Raw genomic sequence first — 17,012 nt, 5'->3', positions numbered from 1 at the left:
TCAAATCAAATAAATAAACTCATCAGAATTTCTATTTTACTTAAGAACGGTTATATTTCTAAATAGGTTAGGTGTTTGGAATATTTTTTATGAACAGACTAAACCTATATTGACACAGGACTGACCGACAAACTAACCCTATTTTTTTTTTTTTTCAAATGCAGACAATCTGAGATCCATTCCTGAAAGGAGAGGGCCTCCTCTGTCTTCCAGCTTCAGATAATTATCTGTCTGTCAATCATTAAACTAGTTTGGACCCGATCTTTTATGTTTGTCTCTTATTTTGTTGTCTGTCCACCTGCCTAATACAAAGAATCTAGGACCTAGTACAACAAAAATCTCTAAAACCATGCAGATGTCTTCATGAACTTCTCCAGAAATCTTGAATTTTTGTATAAAACCATCACCATCCTTAACCTTACTTCTCCAGCAATATGGACTTATGGGCAGCAATATATCTTTTAATCCAAGCCTTTGTTCTATTTTAAAATATAATAAATTTCTGTGATACAAGCTGAATTTTCAGTATCATTACTCCAGTCTTCAGTGCAACATGATCCTTCTAATATGTTGATTTATTATCAATATAGAAAACACCAGTGATTTCTGAAGGATCATGTGACACTGAAGACTGGATCAATGATGCTGAAAATTCGGCTTTACATCACAGAAATAAATGACACTTTAAAGGATCTTAAAACAGAAATCCATTATTTTAAACAGTAAAAATATTTCACATCATTACCCTTTTTTCTGTATTTTTGTTCAAATAAATGAAGCCTCCATGAGCATAAAAGACTTGTTTAAAAAAAACTTTACAAATCTGATCCATTAACACTCACCCTAGGAGCGGATGCTTTGGCAGCCCGTTTGACTGAGGCACCACCTACAGGAAACAAAGAGCAGGTCACATCTACAGAGCAGACAGCAGGAAGTTCAGTGGCTAAAAGCCTAAAATAAAACAACACTGCACAGCTTATATACTTGTTTACTAGACCCTAAAAGAGTGCAACAACAACAAGCAAATAGTATTATACTCCCTCTTGTTGTTATTTGACCCTAATGTAGCAGCAAGTGGAATATATGTTTTTAGTTTTTCAGAAAAAAAAGCTTATTTAGATAATTAATCCAATTTTGCACAGATGTAATAATGCTCAGAAGAAGAATGAAGCTGGAATGATGGTTTCATGTAGGTATTCCATACACGTTCCTACATCCAGCAGTCACATGGGTCTGATGTGGATCACACGGAAGAGTCGACTCGCTGACGCTCTGGAATCTAGTCCTGCTAGAAACGCCAGTCGAGTTAACCTCATGCTGCATGATATGATATAAACGCAGACATGGGCTGATTACGCTTATCTGTTCATATCTCAGTCACTGTCATGCACATGCACGCATACGTCACGCATGCAAATTTAAAAGCAGATATTAAAACGCACCGCTGTGTTTCCTGACTCAAGTCTTTATGATATGCTGTCCTCAAGATATGACTTCAGTCCAGGGCTACATGATTAGTCGGGAATAAAACCCAAATCGTGATATGGCTTGGTGCGATTACAAAATCACTAAGGCTGTGATCTAATGAAAAGGTTCAAGGATGTTTTGTTGCCCAGTTGAAAATAGTCTCTAACAAGCCACACAGTTCAAGGTATTGCCCATGTGTGTAGCACAAATGGAGCAATATGAAGTTTAGTGATTGCTGAAATCATAACTTTAATTATGAGCAACAGTAACAGCTGTACTTCTGTCCACTAGAGGGCAGCTGTGTGCTGCAGTAGATGTACACAGGAAAGAGACGCCTCTTGATTCAGTTCCTGGGCATCTGGCATCATGATGGTCCACTGCTGTCGTCCAGCTGTGCATGTTCACTCCAGACACCAGCAAGAGCTTGTCCGTGACATCGACATGGCCGTATATCATCGCTATCTGGTTAGACCTGCCATTTAATGTGGCCTGAATGCCAATTTTCCCAACCTAAATATCGATCTTATCCGTCACGTATAACATAACAGCAAGACTAGTCAGCGTGTTTGGATGTTTTTTGTGATGTCACGAGCTCTTTCATGCATAGTGTCACTATTTGCATTCTTCTGAGATTCACATCTACTGTCAGTCCTGTATCAGATTCTGCCGTTTTCTTTTTCTCTCTTCATGCAAACAGAAAACAAGGTAGGGAGCATTTTTGACACCATGCCTTCACCTGTGAGCGTTCAAGACCCGTCCTCCCCCACCCTAAACCGATACAACATACGGTCGGTGGAAAAACACAGCCTCCGCTTCTCTTGAACAGGACAATCTCCTTTCCCGCTTGACATCTAATATGAGAGTGTCCGCATTTCCCCCGGAGCTTGGCTTGAGAAAGTGCATGGCACGAGTCCCTCGTTGGCCGCAGCGATGAGCCAACCCTCGGCAGGGAGCACAGGTGCCGAACAACAGGGCTTCACACCTACAGATCTGGCTCCTGTACTTCTATTGTGTGCATGATATCAGGGGGTGAGCTCTCGCTTCCGACGGGGTCAGTGAAGGGGTGGATTTGCGGGGCAGGTCTCAGGTTGAAGTCCGTGTGGAATTCCATCGGAAAGGTGGAGCCGTGGCCCGGATGTGTGTGTGTGACGGGAAGCAGGGGCTCGGTGGAGGAGCGATTAATATTTCACCGCATCCAGAGAGAGGAGTATCCAGTTTCACAGCCTGGCCATTGACACCCGCAGCCCACAAACATCACAAATCAGGGCACCCTCCAAACAAATAGCACTACGAATGCAGGTGGCTCTTTCAGAGGCAATAGACCTCATCAATTTAAAAGGTGCACCTGGTATGAGATCATGTGCCTCATCAGACTAGCCCTACCACTAAAATTAGCATGAGTATAATACATTAGATGCGGGCCGTGACCTTATGTCGTTGCCTGACTTGCGTAACACGCTGCTCTGTGAAATCGCTGACAGTCCAACAGTTCTGGGAATAAGCAAAATCCTGTCATTTACATGCATGTGTCACTACCCACAGTTCTGCCACATGTGTTTGCATGCATGCAAATAAAACTGGCTACGATGTTTTGGATCCAATGTCATGTTATAAAATACCATACAGTAAACATCTCTGACGTTCACATACGATTGTTGCACTCTATTTCCACCCCCTAGTGAGGTTAAAGGTGCAGCATGTAATGTTGACAGCTAGTGGTTGAAATGGAACTTCAGTCCAAATTCAAAATATTGGAGGAATCGTTCCTCTTGCCCCCTCCTACTCAGGCTACATACAGGGGTTGCCAGATTGAGTACACACATACCCGAGGTGTTGAAATATTAGTGAAACAAATTCGTTCATCTTCAGAATACAAATTAAGATCTCTTTTGATGCATTTCAAGCTCTCTGACCCTCCATAGACACCAATGCAACTGACACGTTCAAGGTCCAGAAAGGTAGTAGGAACAGCATTAAAATAGACATCAGTGGTTCAATCTTAATTTTATGAAGCTACAAGAATACTTTGTGCGCAAAAAAGCAAAAACTAAAGTAATGACTTTATTCAACATTTATACAAAGACTGTTTTATGTATAACAAGTGCATTCCTGTTCTTGTAAACAAGGCACAGTGCAGGTGTGATCTAAGTCAGAATGTCCGCCTCCTGCATCAGCAGCAACACACGCATGTGCAAGAGAAGAAATAGTTGAATAAAGTCATTATTTTTGTGTTCTTTGATGTCTCATGGACTATTTTTACCTTATTATGGTAATAATGATAATAATATATATTTAAGTAATTATGCTTTAGTACTAGTCACACATCTCAGGTCTCTGGGTGTGTATGCATCAGCTGTTTAACCACAACATGTGTCCAGTAATTTTATCATGCTATTGTGGATCTTCGGTTTTTAAGAATTAACACTTCAAGTGTTTCATAATGTGAAGCTGGTTTTGCAGCATTTAAAGTCTGTTTCATTTATTAATTTATTACTTTAATTATTGATGTATATATTGCATAACCACCATGTAGACGTTACTACATTCTTATGTAATCTACACATTTGGGATATCATTTGGAGCAAAAATATGGGAATTACATTACTCATAGCATTTTAACTCCCACTCCTGTTACAGTTTAGAATATGATCTGTAACCAAGTCTCATGATGTGGAATAGAGCGTACACTAAAGTGAATACTTTTTCACAGTTTTTATTTTGGGCAAAAAGCAAACCCAGTGAGATGTGGTGGGCTTTAAAGGGTAGCTTTTGTTTATTTGTTTTTGCTGTCACTGAGGTGACACTCTTTTGAGAGAGCAGTTTGGATTTAGCATTGCTCCACCGGCAATCCTCTTTAAAGTGATCCTGATCCTTTGATCCACCCCGACGTGAGGACTGCAACTGCATGCACGTCATGACACGGCCTAGACACTCTGACACTGACACACACACACACACACACACACACCTATACCTGAGAGAACTTCACATGGGCTTCTATTACTCCTAAACTAAATTCAATAAATACAACCCAACTTATGCCAAATAGCATTTAGAGCTTAAATAGACTTACTCTTTCTTACAGTGATGCTTGCCAATGGAAAAATTACCACTGTGATGTCAAGGTGTTGCTAACCATTTGCTGTGGTGTTCTGGAAGACTATTTACACCTCTATAGTACAGTTCAATGAGTGTAAATGGGACATTCGTGGCCTATTTTATCGCCTGTGAGGTGACAGTCAAACACAAATCAACCATAATCTGACTGTAGGAGCCCAGCATGAAGAGAAGGCAACGCAAGCAGCGTTCAGGTAGGTGACAGCTGTAGATGAGGAGGAAGATGAAGAAGACTGACCGGGTTTTCATATGAGGAGGTGTATGTCTGTATCAGACTCTTGGTGGAGTTTCTCCTGACGGGCGAATCGTTGTAGTCCGCTGGAGGCAAAACCATCATGTCGTCCTCGGGGTCCTTCTGCATGAGGTTGGCCACGCTCTTACTGCGCATCGGAGGATTTCCAGCAATACTACAACAAATTTTTTCTTGTCAATCAGCAGAAGAAACCTTTTCTTTAGATTGCATTTTAACATGTTTACTAACCAACTAAAATGGAACACATAGTTCAATTTAGTCATTTGAAAGGTTCCATGGATGTTCAAGGTTCTTCCATATCCATATATATAAAATTAAACTTTATTTGGGGTACTACTTGATCACAATACACATTTCTTAATATTAAGCCTAAAATGTTTTAATGTCACTATTGATGAGGACTGTATGATGTCTGAATAATATCAGTCTTTAAATGCAAAATATTATATTATAGTTTACTTATAATAGTTCCACTTAAGCACAATTAAATATATGTCAATATATCTTTAGTTGGGTGTAAGCACTACTTCTGCACTATTAAGTACTATAAGTGCATTAACTACAAAATAAGATGTTCCAATTTAGCGGAGTAAGCAGACTTTAATACTAAGCATGAAATGTATTCCAAATGCATTTTAGCATAACTATCTTTACACTATGGCAGACTGTTTTTTCTTTTCATTTTATTGAATTTATATTGTCTAGAAATTTAGATGGCTTATCCATTTCATTTATTTCCATGACTTGTCCATATCTGGAAGCTACACATGGTACAAAGTTAATCAAAGAGCTAGCACACCATGTAAGAAAGCATGCATAATCAGCAAACTGCATTTGGTGCTCTCCCTGTTAGCTGCAACACAAAAGGCTTTTTGATCAGGCATTACAGGAACCACTCGGGGTCCAAGAGGATAGGATTTCATATGACATCAGAAAGCATTAAGTCTTGTGCTCTTCAAGCAAACATTAGCAGAGGTAGGTGCATGATCTGACCCTCACACACTTTGCATAATACCAGTGGGAAAGAGCACAAGGGATTAGAAGTCTCACGAAACATGCCTGCGTCAGTCTGGCTAAAGACCATTTGTTTCACTCTATGCAAAGAGTGTGCAAAATCTGCAGCTCTCAATATATATCATTTAATCAATCAACCATTAAAGCTGAAGTGTCATTTTATCAATTATGATTTCCCTAAAAACTGTAACACTGTGATGCTAGATGTAAACATCGTTGTTTAAGCCCGCAACATTGCACTGACTCGACCAATAGTGTGAGTTTGGGGCTGGACTAACGGTTTGCCCAACCAATAGAAGTTGTAGGGTGTGTTCAGGAAAACTGCTTGAAAACAACCGCTTCTGGCGATCCTAAATGACACACAGTCAAACTTATTTGACCTAAGCAATACAAAAAAACTAATATCTGAAAAGGTTTTTGAGATAAAGGATGTAATAGTCTTAAAATAGGGCTTGACTGCTGTAAAGCTTATGTTTCCTTCTCTTCAGAGGCACAGTGATCAGTATCAGGGCTAATCAGGACAACAAAGAACAGTGTTCGTGTGTGTGTGTGTGTGTGGTATCTGATTACCTGTTATTTACCGCTAGCTCTGTGTATACACGACAGTAGGATGATGGAAACCAGCCCCGCCTGTAAAAACACACACAGACAGACAACACAAGTCAGTTAGAGCGGATGCTTTTATCTGGCGCTGGATAAATGGCTCTTATAATGTCTGCTCAGTGTTTACTGAACACAGTCTGGGATTGTGGGACATAAAACACTGCGAGAAGCATTTTGAAAGCCATCTGAACACGGAGAGTTGCATTGCATTCTTAGAAATTAAATCCGAGCAGAAGGCCGTCATCTGAACGTGCAGTGGTGTGAGGTGACCGATGACATCAAAAGCACACAGGATGGCCCGTCTTTACTTCATGCACAATGGCAGTGTTTGTCTTGGTGTGGCCGTTTTTCTCAGGACTTTATGTTCTTGTAATCCAAGGGAAGGTGAATACTGATGGGAAACTCAGTTTCTACAACCGCCTCCACCCCTGAAAGGCACGGGGAAAGACAAATAACATCTTGCATGGAGTTTTATGTAGACTCTGAATGTGGCGGCACTACTCTCTGATCAAGTGTACCAGCAGAGACTGGACCATGATAACCCTGTAAAGTCTGACATTTATCAAATATGTAATAGGTTGCGTATGTATCAAAGTTCATACATCAGGCTTGTATGGTTTACATAGTATGACATTGGTGAATATGGAGCTCAAAACAAAGAGTAAAAAAAAAAAAAAAAATATTTAGATGCCCAAATTGAGCAAAGATTCTGAATGCAATTTGGTGCAGTTGCTGATGTTTGCATAGCCAAAAAGTAAGGCAAAATTGTTATATATATATATATACATACATACATACATACATGCATGCATACATACATACATACACGCACACACACATACATATATATATATATATATATACATATATACACACACATATATATATATATATATATATACACACATATATATATACACACATATATATATATATACAAACACGCACACACACATATACATATATATATATATATATATATATATATATATATATACATACATACACACACACACACACACACACATATATATACACACACACATACATATATATACACACATATACATATACACACACACACACATATATATATATATATATATAGTTTTTACTAATTAATCACATTTTTTCTGAAATTAATTGTGATTAATTGCAATTAACATAAAGCATTTTTAAATACACTTTTCATGTTGCAATATTTTCACATTTAATCTTCAAATTAATGTAGAAACGTCAAAGACGATGTATTTTTAATATTTGTTTAAATGGCATCTTATTCAAAGGCCAGTATCACTGACCCGCTACTGATGTCTTTAAAAGTAGTTTTTTTCCCCTAATATTTAACCATTGACTATAGTGAAAAAAAAAGTGAAAGTGACGTGATATATAGCCAAGTATGGTGACCCATACTCAGAATTCATGCTCTGCATTTATCCCATCCAAAGTGCACACACACAGAGCAGTGAACACACACACACACACTGTGAACACACACTGTGAACACGCACCCGGAGCAGTGGGCAGCCATTTATGCTACAGCCCCCGGGGAGCAGTTGGGGGTTCAGTGCCTTGCTCAAGGGCACCTAAGTGGTGTTGAAGGTGGAGAGAGCGCTGTACATTCACTTCCCCCACCCACAATTCCTGCCGGCCTGAGACTTGAACTTGCAACCTTTAGATTACGAGTCCGACTCTTTAACCATTAGTTAGACACTAAATACCATCCTTCAATAGCACATCTGAAAAAAAAACAGGCTAAATAACCTACAGATTATACAAGATCAAGGGAACGTCATTCACAGCAGGAGCAGCATTTCAAGTCTGTCAGTTAATCTCTGGACAGTTTATGGTTGAATGTGGTGTATTTACTACAAAAGCAATGCGTCAATGGCTGTAGCGGTGAGGCTTTGAAGACCTCATGAAATCAAAAGTGCGGTTTTGTGGCTTTTAGTCAACATCTGTTAGCTTTAAGTTTATGTATTTACATTCCTGAAATGATGACCATGTTAAAATCACTCTCTTCTAGGACAGCAGAGCAAACCTTTCATATTGTTTTCGGTGTAGACACACACTGCAAATCTCAGGCCAAATCCCTTCACTACTGCCCTCGTATTCATGCTCCATGTGAAGAAATGTTAATATTTGTCTTTGTGCTTTTCAATGTACTTTAAATCAACAGAACAGAGGAGCCGCGGTAGAGTGATAGTGATCTGTAGACACAGGCTGGAAAGTTTCACCAGTGATTTTAAGCTCATTTCCTGCTTGGCATTCAAGAACATGAGAGGACATTTTAATTGACCTTGCAAATGTATTTTTAATAGCAACCGTCAATCAGGCTAAAGTTCTCTTTAAATAGAAGCACTCAGTCTGTCTGAACAGGTCGTCGTAGTGTTTTAAAATGCCTCGTTTAGCAAATGGTGCTCGGTTGTAATTTGGCACATATTAATGGGCTGCTTGGTGACAAGTCTGACTACATTTATCATTCCCTATAGGGTTCAGACAAGTTGGATGCTGTTTTTAAAGCAGAACACCACCAACACATAAACAACTACAGTGAGTCAAACTACAGATTACCCAAGAATGCAAAGTGTGGGAAAATGACAATGTAAATTTTTGGGGGAATTATTCCTTTAAAGACTAATTCTATCAACTGAATATGCAAAGTTCCCCAGTTATCGGACAATAATTAGGGCCCGGTGATCTCCTTTATATGAAATACGTGAAGGGAGTCACGAAATACAGTCATAAAAATGGAATTTACTGTGTAACGTGGAATGACAAGCAGCTCAGTACAGTTAAATCAAAACACGATACAGACTAGTAGTGTCTGTGGATATTATGCTGCATAATACTATTTAAATACAAGTCCTCCATGTTGTGCAAGTCTCCGTTTGAATGAATGCTGCAAATGCGTGGTTTCGTTTACTAAACAAATACAGAAGCATGTGACGCTTGTGGTGTTTTCAGACTCTGCCGCCTCAATCTATGAGAAAATTAACTCATGATAATCTTTAGAGCTGCCCTGAGAGTCACTTCATGACAATTTTCTTCTGAAAACAAAAAACAAATCACTATCATCATATCATATAAACAAAAACCTAAAAGTCTTTAACGTTAACCTATCAAAATAAAAGTTCCGTTTAACTTAAAGAAACTGTGACAGAAATTTATTACTTACATGTAATGATAGTAATACTACCACTAATAAAAATTAAACCGAAATATTTAACAATATTCACCAGAATCTATTCAAATCAAACATCATATATATTAATATATAATCAATTAGAAATGTTTCTGATTATTCGAATTTAATGAAACCATTAAAATGGAATCCAGAAAAATAATGGAAAACAGAGTATATAGAATATATAGGCCTATAAATTGGAGATCACGATTCTCTCACGATTCTAAAAGAAAAAATAAATAAATTAGAAAATGAAACAAAATAAACAAAGTGGTTCTGATAAAAATGTTCATTGGTTAAAAGAATATATGAACAAAAAAAATTAATTAATTCACAAAGACATCTGCGATTATGAACGTGATATTGTGTAGCTTTTCAGCGAACTACTGCTCTGTCTATTAAGTGCCGCTCCATTTGAAAGCAGGTGATGGACATTTACCGCTAATCACAGAACCGGCTTTACTAACGAGACACGCATGACAATCGCATGCGATTAATCGTGCAGTACTACTTCTGACTTGACTTCTGTGGCAAAGATATGGATGGCTCTGAATGCACTCAGAGCACACCGTGTCTGTTTTGCCATCTGGTAGCATTCTCTCAAACCAACAACATCAGTTTTTGGCAGGAACGCTGGCGTTCAGACCGTTTTCTCTGCCATAACTGTGTTATTCTGATTACGTCTCCTCCACCTGCTGAAAGTCCTCAGGTCCTTTGGGGGATTGTGTTCTGCATCTCAGATAAGCTGCCGCCCCGTCTGCTCTCTCGAAAAAAAGGGCTTCATGTGGCTCTGAGTGACACCACAATGAACTGGGTTTTCTTCATCTCCACTGGTTTGCAGACTGGCACCTGCAGCTGTGCACACATGATGTCTCTTCACATCCTGAGACCTGGACAAACTTCTTAATGTTGGGCTGTTTTAATAACATTTTTGGTAATTCAAAACTGATCAAGTTTTGGTTGCAAAGCCAAATTATTATTACTATTGTCATTATCAACTATAAACTAAAGACGTGTCCATGAACCATCTCTAGAGTGAAAAGCTCATATAAATGAGACGTTGACCAGCTCCACTCACTGTTTGTTTTTCTGCAGCTCTCCGTAAAGCCAGCCATCCCTCTCGTCAGGAATCAGCAGCGAGATAATGTCTCCTTCATCAAAACTCAGTAGCGTGTTGTTGTTTCCAGACTTGTGGGGGAAAATGGTGCGCACTTTGGGTCTTCTGTCTATTTGATTGAGGCCAGTGGCCATCGACACAGACCTAGACAATCCGCTGTCCTCGTTGTTGTAGTCTGGAGGAAAAAAGACAGACAACATGTCTCCCAAGGTCCTCAAAGCTTCATTGCTAATGATAAACATAGCAAATTTGTCAAAACAAATAAAGCAGTGAACTAGAAATTGTTTGATATGTTTTAAATGCTTATAATATTTAATATATATATATATAAAATATTATAAGTATTTAAAACATATCAAACAATTTCTAGTTCACTGCTTTATTTGTTTTGACAAATTTGCTATGTTTATCATTAGCAATATATAATATAATTATATTAATATATTAATATATATATATATATATATATATATATATATATATATATATATATATATATATATATATATATAAATAAAGCTGAAATATGAATATTTGATAAAAAAAAAAACTAATTCAAAATAATGGCTTGGCCACTAACAACAACAACAAAAAAGTAAAAAATAATAATAAATAAAAGTAAAAATAATAATAAAATTACAAAATGACATAAAATTACTATAACTAAAATGACTAAAGCTGAAAATATAAAAATAAAAGCTAATAAAAATTGTTTTCATAAGTACTATAATAATATATAAATAACAAAATGACACTAACCCCGAAAGGTCTATTATTCTGTATATCTACAGTATATTATCCATTAAATATATACTTGCTAATATCGATGTTAATTGGCATTAAAATGAAATAAAACTATTACATTAACTTAATTACATTAAAAAGGCTGCAATTCCTGCGTCACCTACAACTGCAGCCTACAACAATGTCTGAATAGCCATTTAACTATTGGAACAATATGAGTCCATGCACAATGCATCTGAAAGGTGTTTTAGGAAAGCAAAAATGCCAAGTTTGAACCTTTTCGATTATTTGTGTTCGATAACGAGTTGATAGAATAGATCCACATAATATTTAAGTCCTACCAGACTCTCTCTCCTCTCTCCTGGAGGTCTCTTGACTGAACATGTTGGCCAGGGGACTCGTCTGAGGCGGAGCTGGAGGTGCTGGAAACATGGCGTCGGAGTTAGCCTGTACAAGTGAAGAAACACAGGGAGGCATTCATGAACACAACAGGCTCTATGGACTCCTCGTGTAGTGTAGGAGCCAGTGTCCTCACTCTGTTGTGGTGCTGGAGGGCTGGAGACGCCTGGGGAGTGTTGGACGCTGGAGTGCGTAGACCTTCAATCATGGACATTACACTATCAGGAACATTGGCAGCGTCACCGCATTTGTCCTGCCAGGTGGACAGGTTCTCTGTCACAAGTTCTCGAGCCTTCAAGAACACAAGAAAGTATTAGACGCAGGAGTTTTAACTGTTGAGAGAGCTATAATCAGGAAGGTCTCCTTCTCTTGTGATGAAATAGCAAACAGTGTGGATTTCTGCTCGCCCACTATAGTAACAAACCTTTTCATGGAAATTGGAGATCTGGCTGGAGAAGTTGCAGTGCTTGTCCACCAGGAAGCAGAAGCGCCTCTTCTCCTCCAGCAGAGCCTCCCGGCAGCCTTCAGCAATGAACTTCTGCATGTCCATCTGACGGTGAGTGAGAGTCTCAAGACACTGCAGAGAAAAGATAAGAAGGTCGCAGGCTCTTATCAGCCGTCCGATAAGCAGCGTGTTCACGGCTTTGGGAAGGTGACATCACTTCTTCTTATAAAAGCATTATGAAAGGAACAAAGTGTCCCGTCAGATTGAATGCAAGGTGTTGTGAGAAGTGTCAAAGGAACTACATTTAAATCTCCAGACATTTATTGCCCTATGATTTCTGGGATTATGAAAACGCAGACTGAGTCGCAAAATCCAGTTATAATAATGGACTTTACTGTAAAGCGCGGGATGTCACAGAGCTTGCCAAATTTTGGATGGACACCTAAAAAGTAGGTCGGTACACTTAAATTAAAATGCGATATGGACTAGTGTATGTGAATATTAAGCCACAAAAATACTATTTAAATGAATGAATCCTTCATGTTGTGCGTGTCTCCGTGTGAATGACTGGGGTTTTGTTCACTACACACATACTGAAGCACACTCGCCTCAATGTGTGACCCTGGAGCACAAAACCAGTCTTAAGTAGCTGGGGTGTATTTTGAGTAATAGACAAAGTTGCATTGTATGGGTCAAAAATAATTTATTTTTCTTTTATGCCAAAAATCATTAGGATATTAAGTAAAGCCAAATCTCGCCAAATATTGACCCTTTCCTAACAGACCATACATCAATTGAAGGGTTCTTATGACTGGTTTTGTGGTCCAGGGTCACATATGAGTACATTAACTTTTATATTTATATATAATACAAATTATGAATATAAATATGTGTGTAAATTCATGTAAATATTTTCTAAATATATACTGTATATCTGTGTATTTATTTATATATACAAAAATATACATACCATAATTCCTCAAATAAAAACCAGTAATCAAATAAATGCCGGGTCTCTTATAGTGGCCGGGGGCGTGGTCAACACGGACAAATAAAGACCGATCTTAAATAAAGGCCGGGGGAAAATTTGTGCAGCAGAGCCAGATAACGAACATAAACGCCCACTGCCAGAGCGTTTCTTGTTCTCGAGTCAAGAACCAGTTGCATCGGTTTTCGGATCATCAGTACACTGAACCGAGAAGCGTTTCTGTCGGACGCGTCCGATTCGAGAACCGAGTGGCTGATGATACTGCGCATGTGTGATTCAGCGTGAAGCAAACTGACACAGAGCATCTGAACTGAACTGATTCTTTTGGTGATTGATTCTGAACTGATTCTGTGCTAGTGTTATGATCTCTGTCCACTGGAACGCTATCGCACTTATATTTAAAACAGTTTATTTAAAACAATGACTTATCAAGCAGAAGGAATTAGAAATAAAGGCCTGCCTCCAATAAAAGCCTGCTTCAAATAAAAGCCTGTTACCTTCTGCAGTTCAGGCAAATAAAGGCCCCGGCTTTTATTTGAGGAATTACGGTAGTACACACACACACACACACACACACACATCATGTAAATAAACTTATTTTGGATGCAATTAAATCGGGATTTATCATTTAATAGCACCAATAAATACACAAGACAGTATTTCTGAATTTTTTTTTTTTTAATATTAAAATAATATTTAAATATATATATTTTTAAACAATATCAATAAATTAGATTGAAAAAAAAATATCAATTAAAACTTAATGAAACAATTAATGGAACACAGAAATTGTTAAAAATAAAATGGAATTTAAGCAAATATATTTCATTAGGGACGCATGGTCTTATTGTAACGTTATCAGAATCGGCCGATAAAGGCTTAAAATGTAAACATCGCCATCAGCCAATTTGAACCAGCCAGGTTGAAATTAATGTTGGGATGTCGACAAGTTTGAATGTACACAAGCGTGACTGAGATTTGAGGGCTACTGCTGATTTAGAGTGAATAATGACTTGACTTTTGGTTCGTTCCTCACACTGTGGTTTCATCACGCCGCACATGTTAAGTATGTGGCCTGTGGAAGCAGTTGCATGCAAGTGTATTTACACAGACACACCCTCTCATGAGAGAGCATTAATCTCACAATGGGTTTCATAAGATCTCCGCTCCTCACAGATGACACTGTGATCTCACTGGTGAATGAAAGCCAAAGAACACACCACATCCCCACTCTCCTTAAATGTCTACACTGTCATTTTTGATCAATTTAATATGAACAACAATAGAAATCTACACATTCATTTCTTTCAGAAATTTAAAACTGTACGGACCCCAAACTTCTGAACCGCAGTGCATGTAAATAAATGTTTTTTAAGCTCATTTTAAATGGTTTGACATTTGAGAAGCTTGGACCGTGAATGAGTTGGTCTAGATCCTGTGAAAAACAAGTGACTTGGTCTAAAAAGTCACTGACCTCAAGGTAAACGTTCCTATTAGGAAACATGTTACAACATATAGTATATAGGCAAAAAGTCACCTCTAGGACTTCTAAAAACACAAAACCAATACTAAAGTAATAGGATGTGGCGACATCATTACACATATTAAATATTTATGAAGTCCATATGCTGATGTTTTTTGGAAAGTTTAGCCAATGAGGCCCAAAGTATAGTAGAAAATCAAAATCATTATTTATAACTCCCCTTCATTTTTCATCAGGTGACTCAAGGTCAAAACAGTAAACATCAGATTGGGGACCGTGATCTAGACGCCACACCTGGCACGACATTTCCTGTCTGCTGTAAACCTCTGGATCAATTGTTAATGAAGAGGAAGGGCCAGCCTGTTATTCTCTTGTTTTTCAAGCACAGGTACTGCTATAAATGGCAAATGAAAACAATAAAGCCTGGTGGTGCAGGAATGGGCAGGGTGACGCTCACTCAGGGGCAACCCCTCGTCATTACGGGGAGGGAAAGACCAAAGGTACTCATGACTGATCTTAATCCACTTCCTTTGTGTGCCAGAATATTCCAGTCAGTCTGAATCATGCGTTTAAAAACAGGCCAACACGATACACAAATAACCCTGGGAGGGTCAGAATGGTGTCCGACAATCAACTTATCTTGATTTTTATAGCTTTCAAATACTCTTTTTGGTTTAATATTTTGAATGGAAGTGCTTTAAATCAAATTAGAGAAAGATGTCTACTCTGTGTCTCTCTTAGCTGATGTGACCAGCTGAATCATTTGAGTTATTGAGTTGTGTGTGTGTAAAGTAAGCAGATTAAAAACAAAACACGCACACAGAGGACACATGAGGGGCTTTCTCTAACACAAACACTGTCTGTCTGGCTGGCACACAGACACACTGTCTTGTCAGCAGAGATAAACGCTGCATTTTCTGCAACATTACAGATGAACACACACAGAGTTAAAAGCACCAGCCTATCTGTCCAGGCGAAAGCGTCCCAGAGAGCCGTGATGGATCCACGGGAGATAGACAGGAGTGTAACAGTGCTATTTGTCCTGTTTATCATCACAGACCCGTGATAAAGTCTGTTGCTATGGACACCTTCATTCTCCTCCTGTGGAGAAAGGTAAAAGAAACAGAGGACATGCCGCACATGGAGGAGAAGAGATGAGAAAATGAGAAGAGATGATGAAAAAAAAATCCTTCCTAAACAGGAAAACCTTCAAAAGACAGATGCACACGGGATGCACTGTAGACTAGGGATGGGCGTTTTCCGCAAATATCACATTCGAATATTTGAGCTCACAAAAAAACGATTATTCGAATATTCGTTTATTTAAATTAAGTTTAATGAGACAGGTGTTATTTTTCAGCAACATTTATTGTTTCCGTCATTTTGAACAAGCTTGAACATTACACATCGTGTTTTGTAGCTGAAAACATTAACAATGCGTGCAAACAAACTAAAGTACAGATTAAAAGCAAATAAAAAAGTGGGGAAAAAAAAGTGAACAAAGAAAAAACTTAAAGCAGCCTGCAGCAATTAGGCTATTGTAGATAGTAGCCTACACTTAACTTTGAAACGTTTAAACTGTCAGCAAATCTTTTTTTCTTTTTTTCTATTGTTTATGTTCTTGTTAAGAAATATGGGCATGTAAACATGATCGGGGGAAAGTCAGCTCCTTAGTCTGTTAACAGTAAGGCCGGCCGCGGAGAAAACGTGCTCTGATGGCACAGACGTTGGCTGGACTTAGGGCTGGGCGGTATGACGGTATATTCCGTGACGACGGAATAAAATGTCTACTGTTACAGATTTTTCTATTCCGTTTATACCGTGAAGTTTAAATTAGTGGGCGTGGTTAACCTCACGTGTAGCGCGCCGGGATGTGAGAACGATTGAGAAGCTGCACACAAGCGTATATAAGAAGAAAAACATGGAGAAAGATAAGCATGCTGATAAAGAAATCCCACAAACCAATCCCGAGCAGCAGGAGGAGGAACTTGTTGTGAAATGAGGCGCGACATCAGTGGTATGGACGTGGTTCGGGTTTACAAAGGCTGACAAAGAGCAGAAAAATGTGATTTGCAAACTGTGTCACGCGAATTTAACCGTTAGCCACGGTAGCATGAGTAACTTGTTTTATCATCTAAAGGTGAAGCATGTCAATGAATACAATGAAAGTCAACAGATGTTGACCACATCAGGTG

The 17,012-nt window shown here is 38.5% G+C and overlaps 1 protein-coding gene across 1 annotated transcript in view; it reads right to left on the bottom strand.

Annotated features, from left to right (window-relative positions):
- Positions 1–17,012, bottom strand: part of baiap2l1b (BAR/IMD domain containing adaptor protein 2 like 1b) — a 55,318-nt gene that overhangs the window by 837 nt on the left and 37,469 nt on the right. Inside the window, exons 7-13 of the mRNA XM_052549932.1 lie at positions 12,326–12,478; positions 12,038–12,193; positions 11,844–11,949; positions 10,720–10,933; positions 6,422–6,481; positions 4,823–4,991; positions 843–886 (exon numbers count right to left, since the gene is read on the bottom strand). Coding sequence (XP_052405892.1) covers positions 843–886; positions 4,823–4,991; positions 6,422–6,481; positions 10,720–10,933; positions 11,844–11,949; positions 12,038–12,193; positions 12,326–12,478 — 902 coding nt within the window. The remainder of the gene's footprint in view (positions 1–842; positions 887–4,822; positions 4,992–6,421; positions 6,482–10,719; positions 10,934–11,843; positions 11,950–12,037; positions 12,194–12,325; positions 12,479–17,012) is intronic.

Source organism: Carassius gibelio, chromosome B3 (assembly GCF_023724105.1).
Source record: "Carassius gibelio isolate Cgi1373 ecotype wild population from Czech Republic chromosome B3, carGib1.2-hapl.c, whole genome shotgun sequence".
Lineage (NCBI taxonomy): Eukaryota > Metazoa > Chordata > Actinopteri > Cypriniformes > Cyprinidae > Carassius > Carassius gibelio.
Note: the sequence above shows the minus strand (reverse complement) of the source record. Positions and strands in the feature narration are given on the sequence as shown.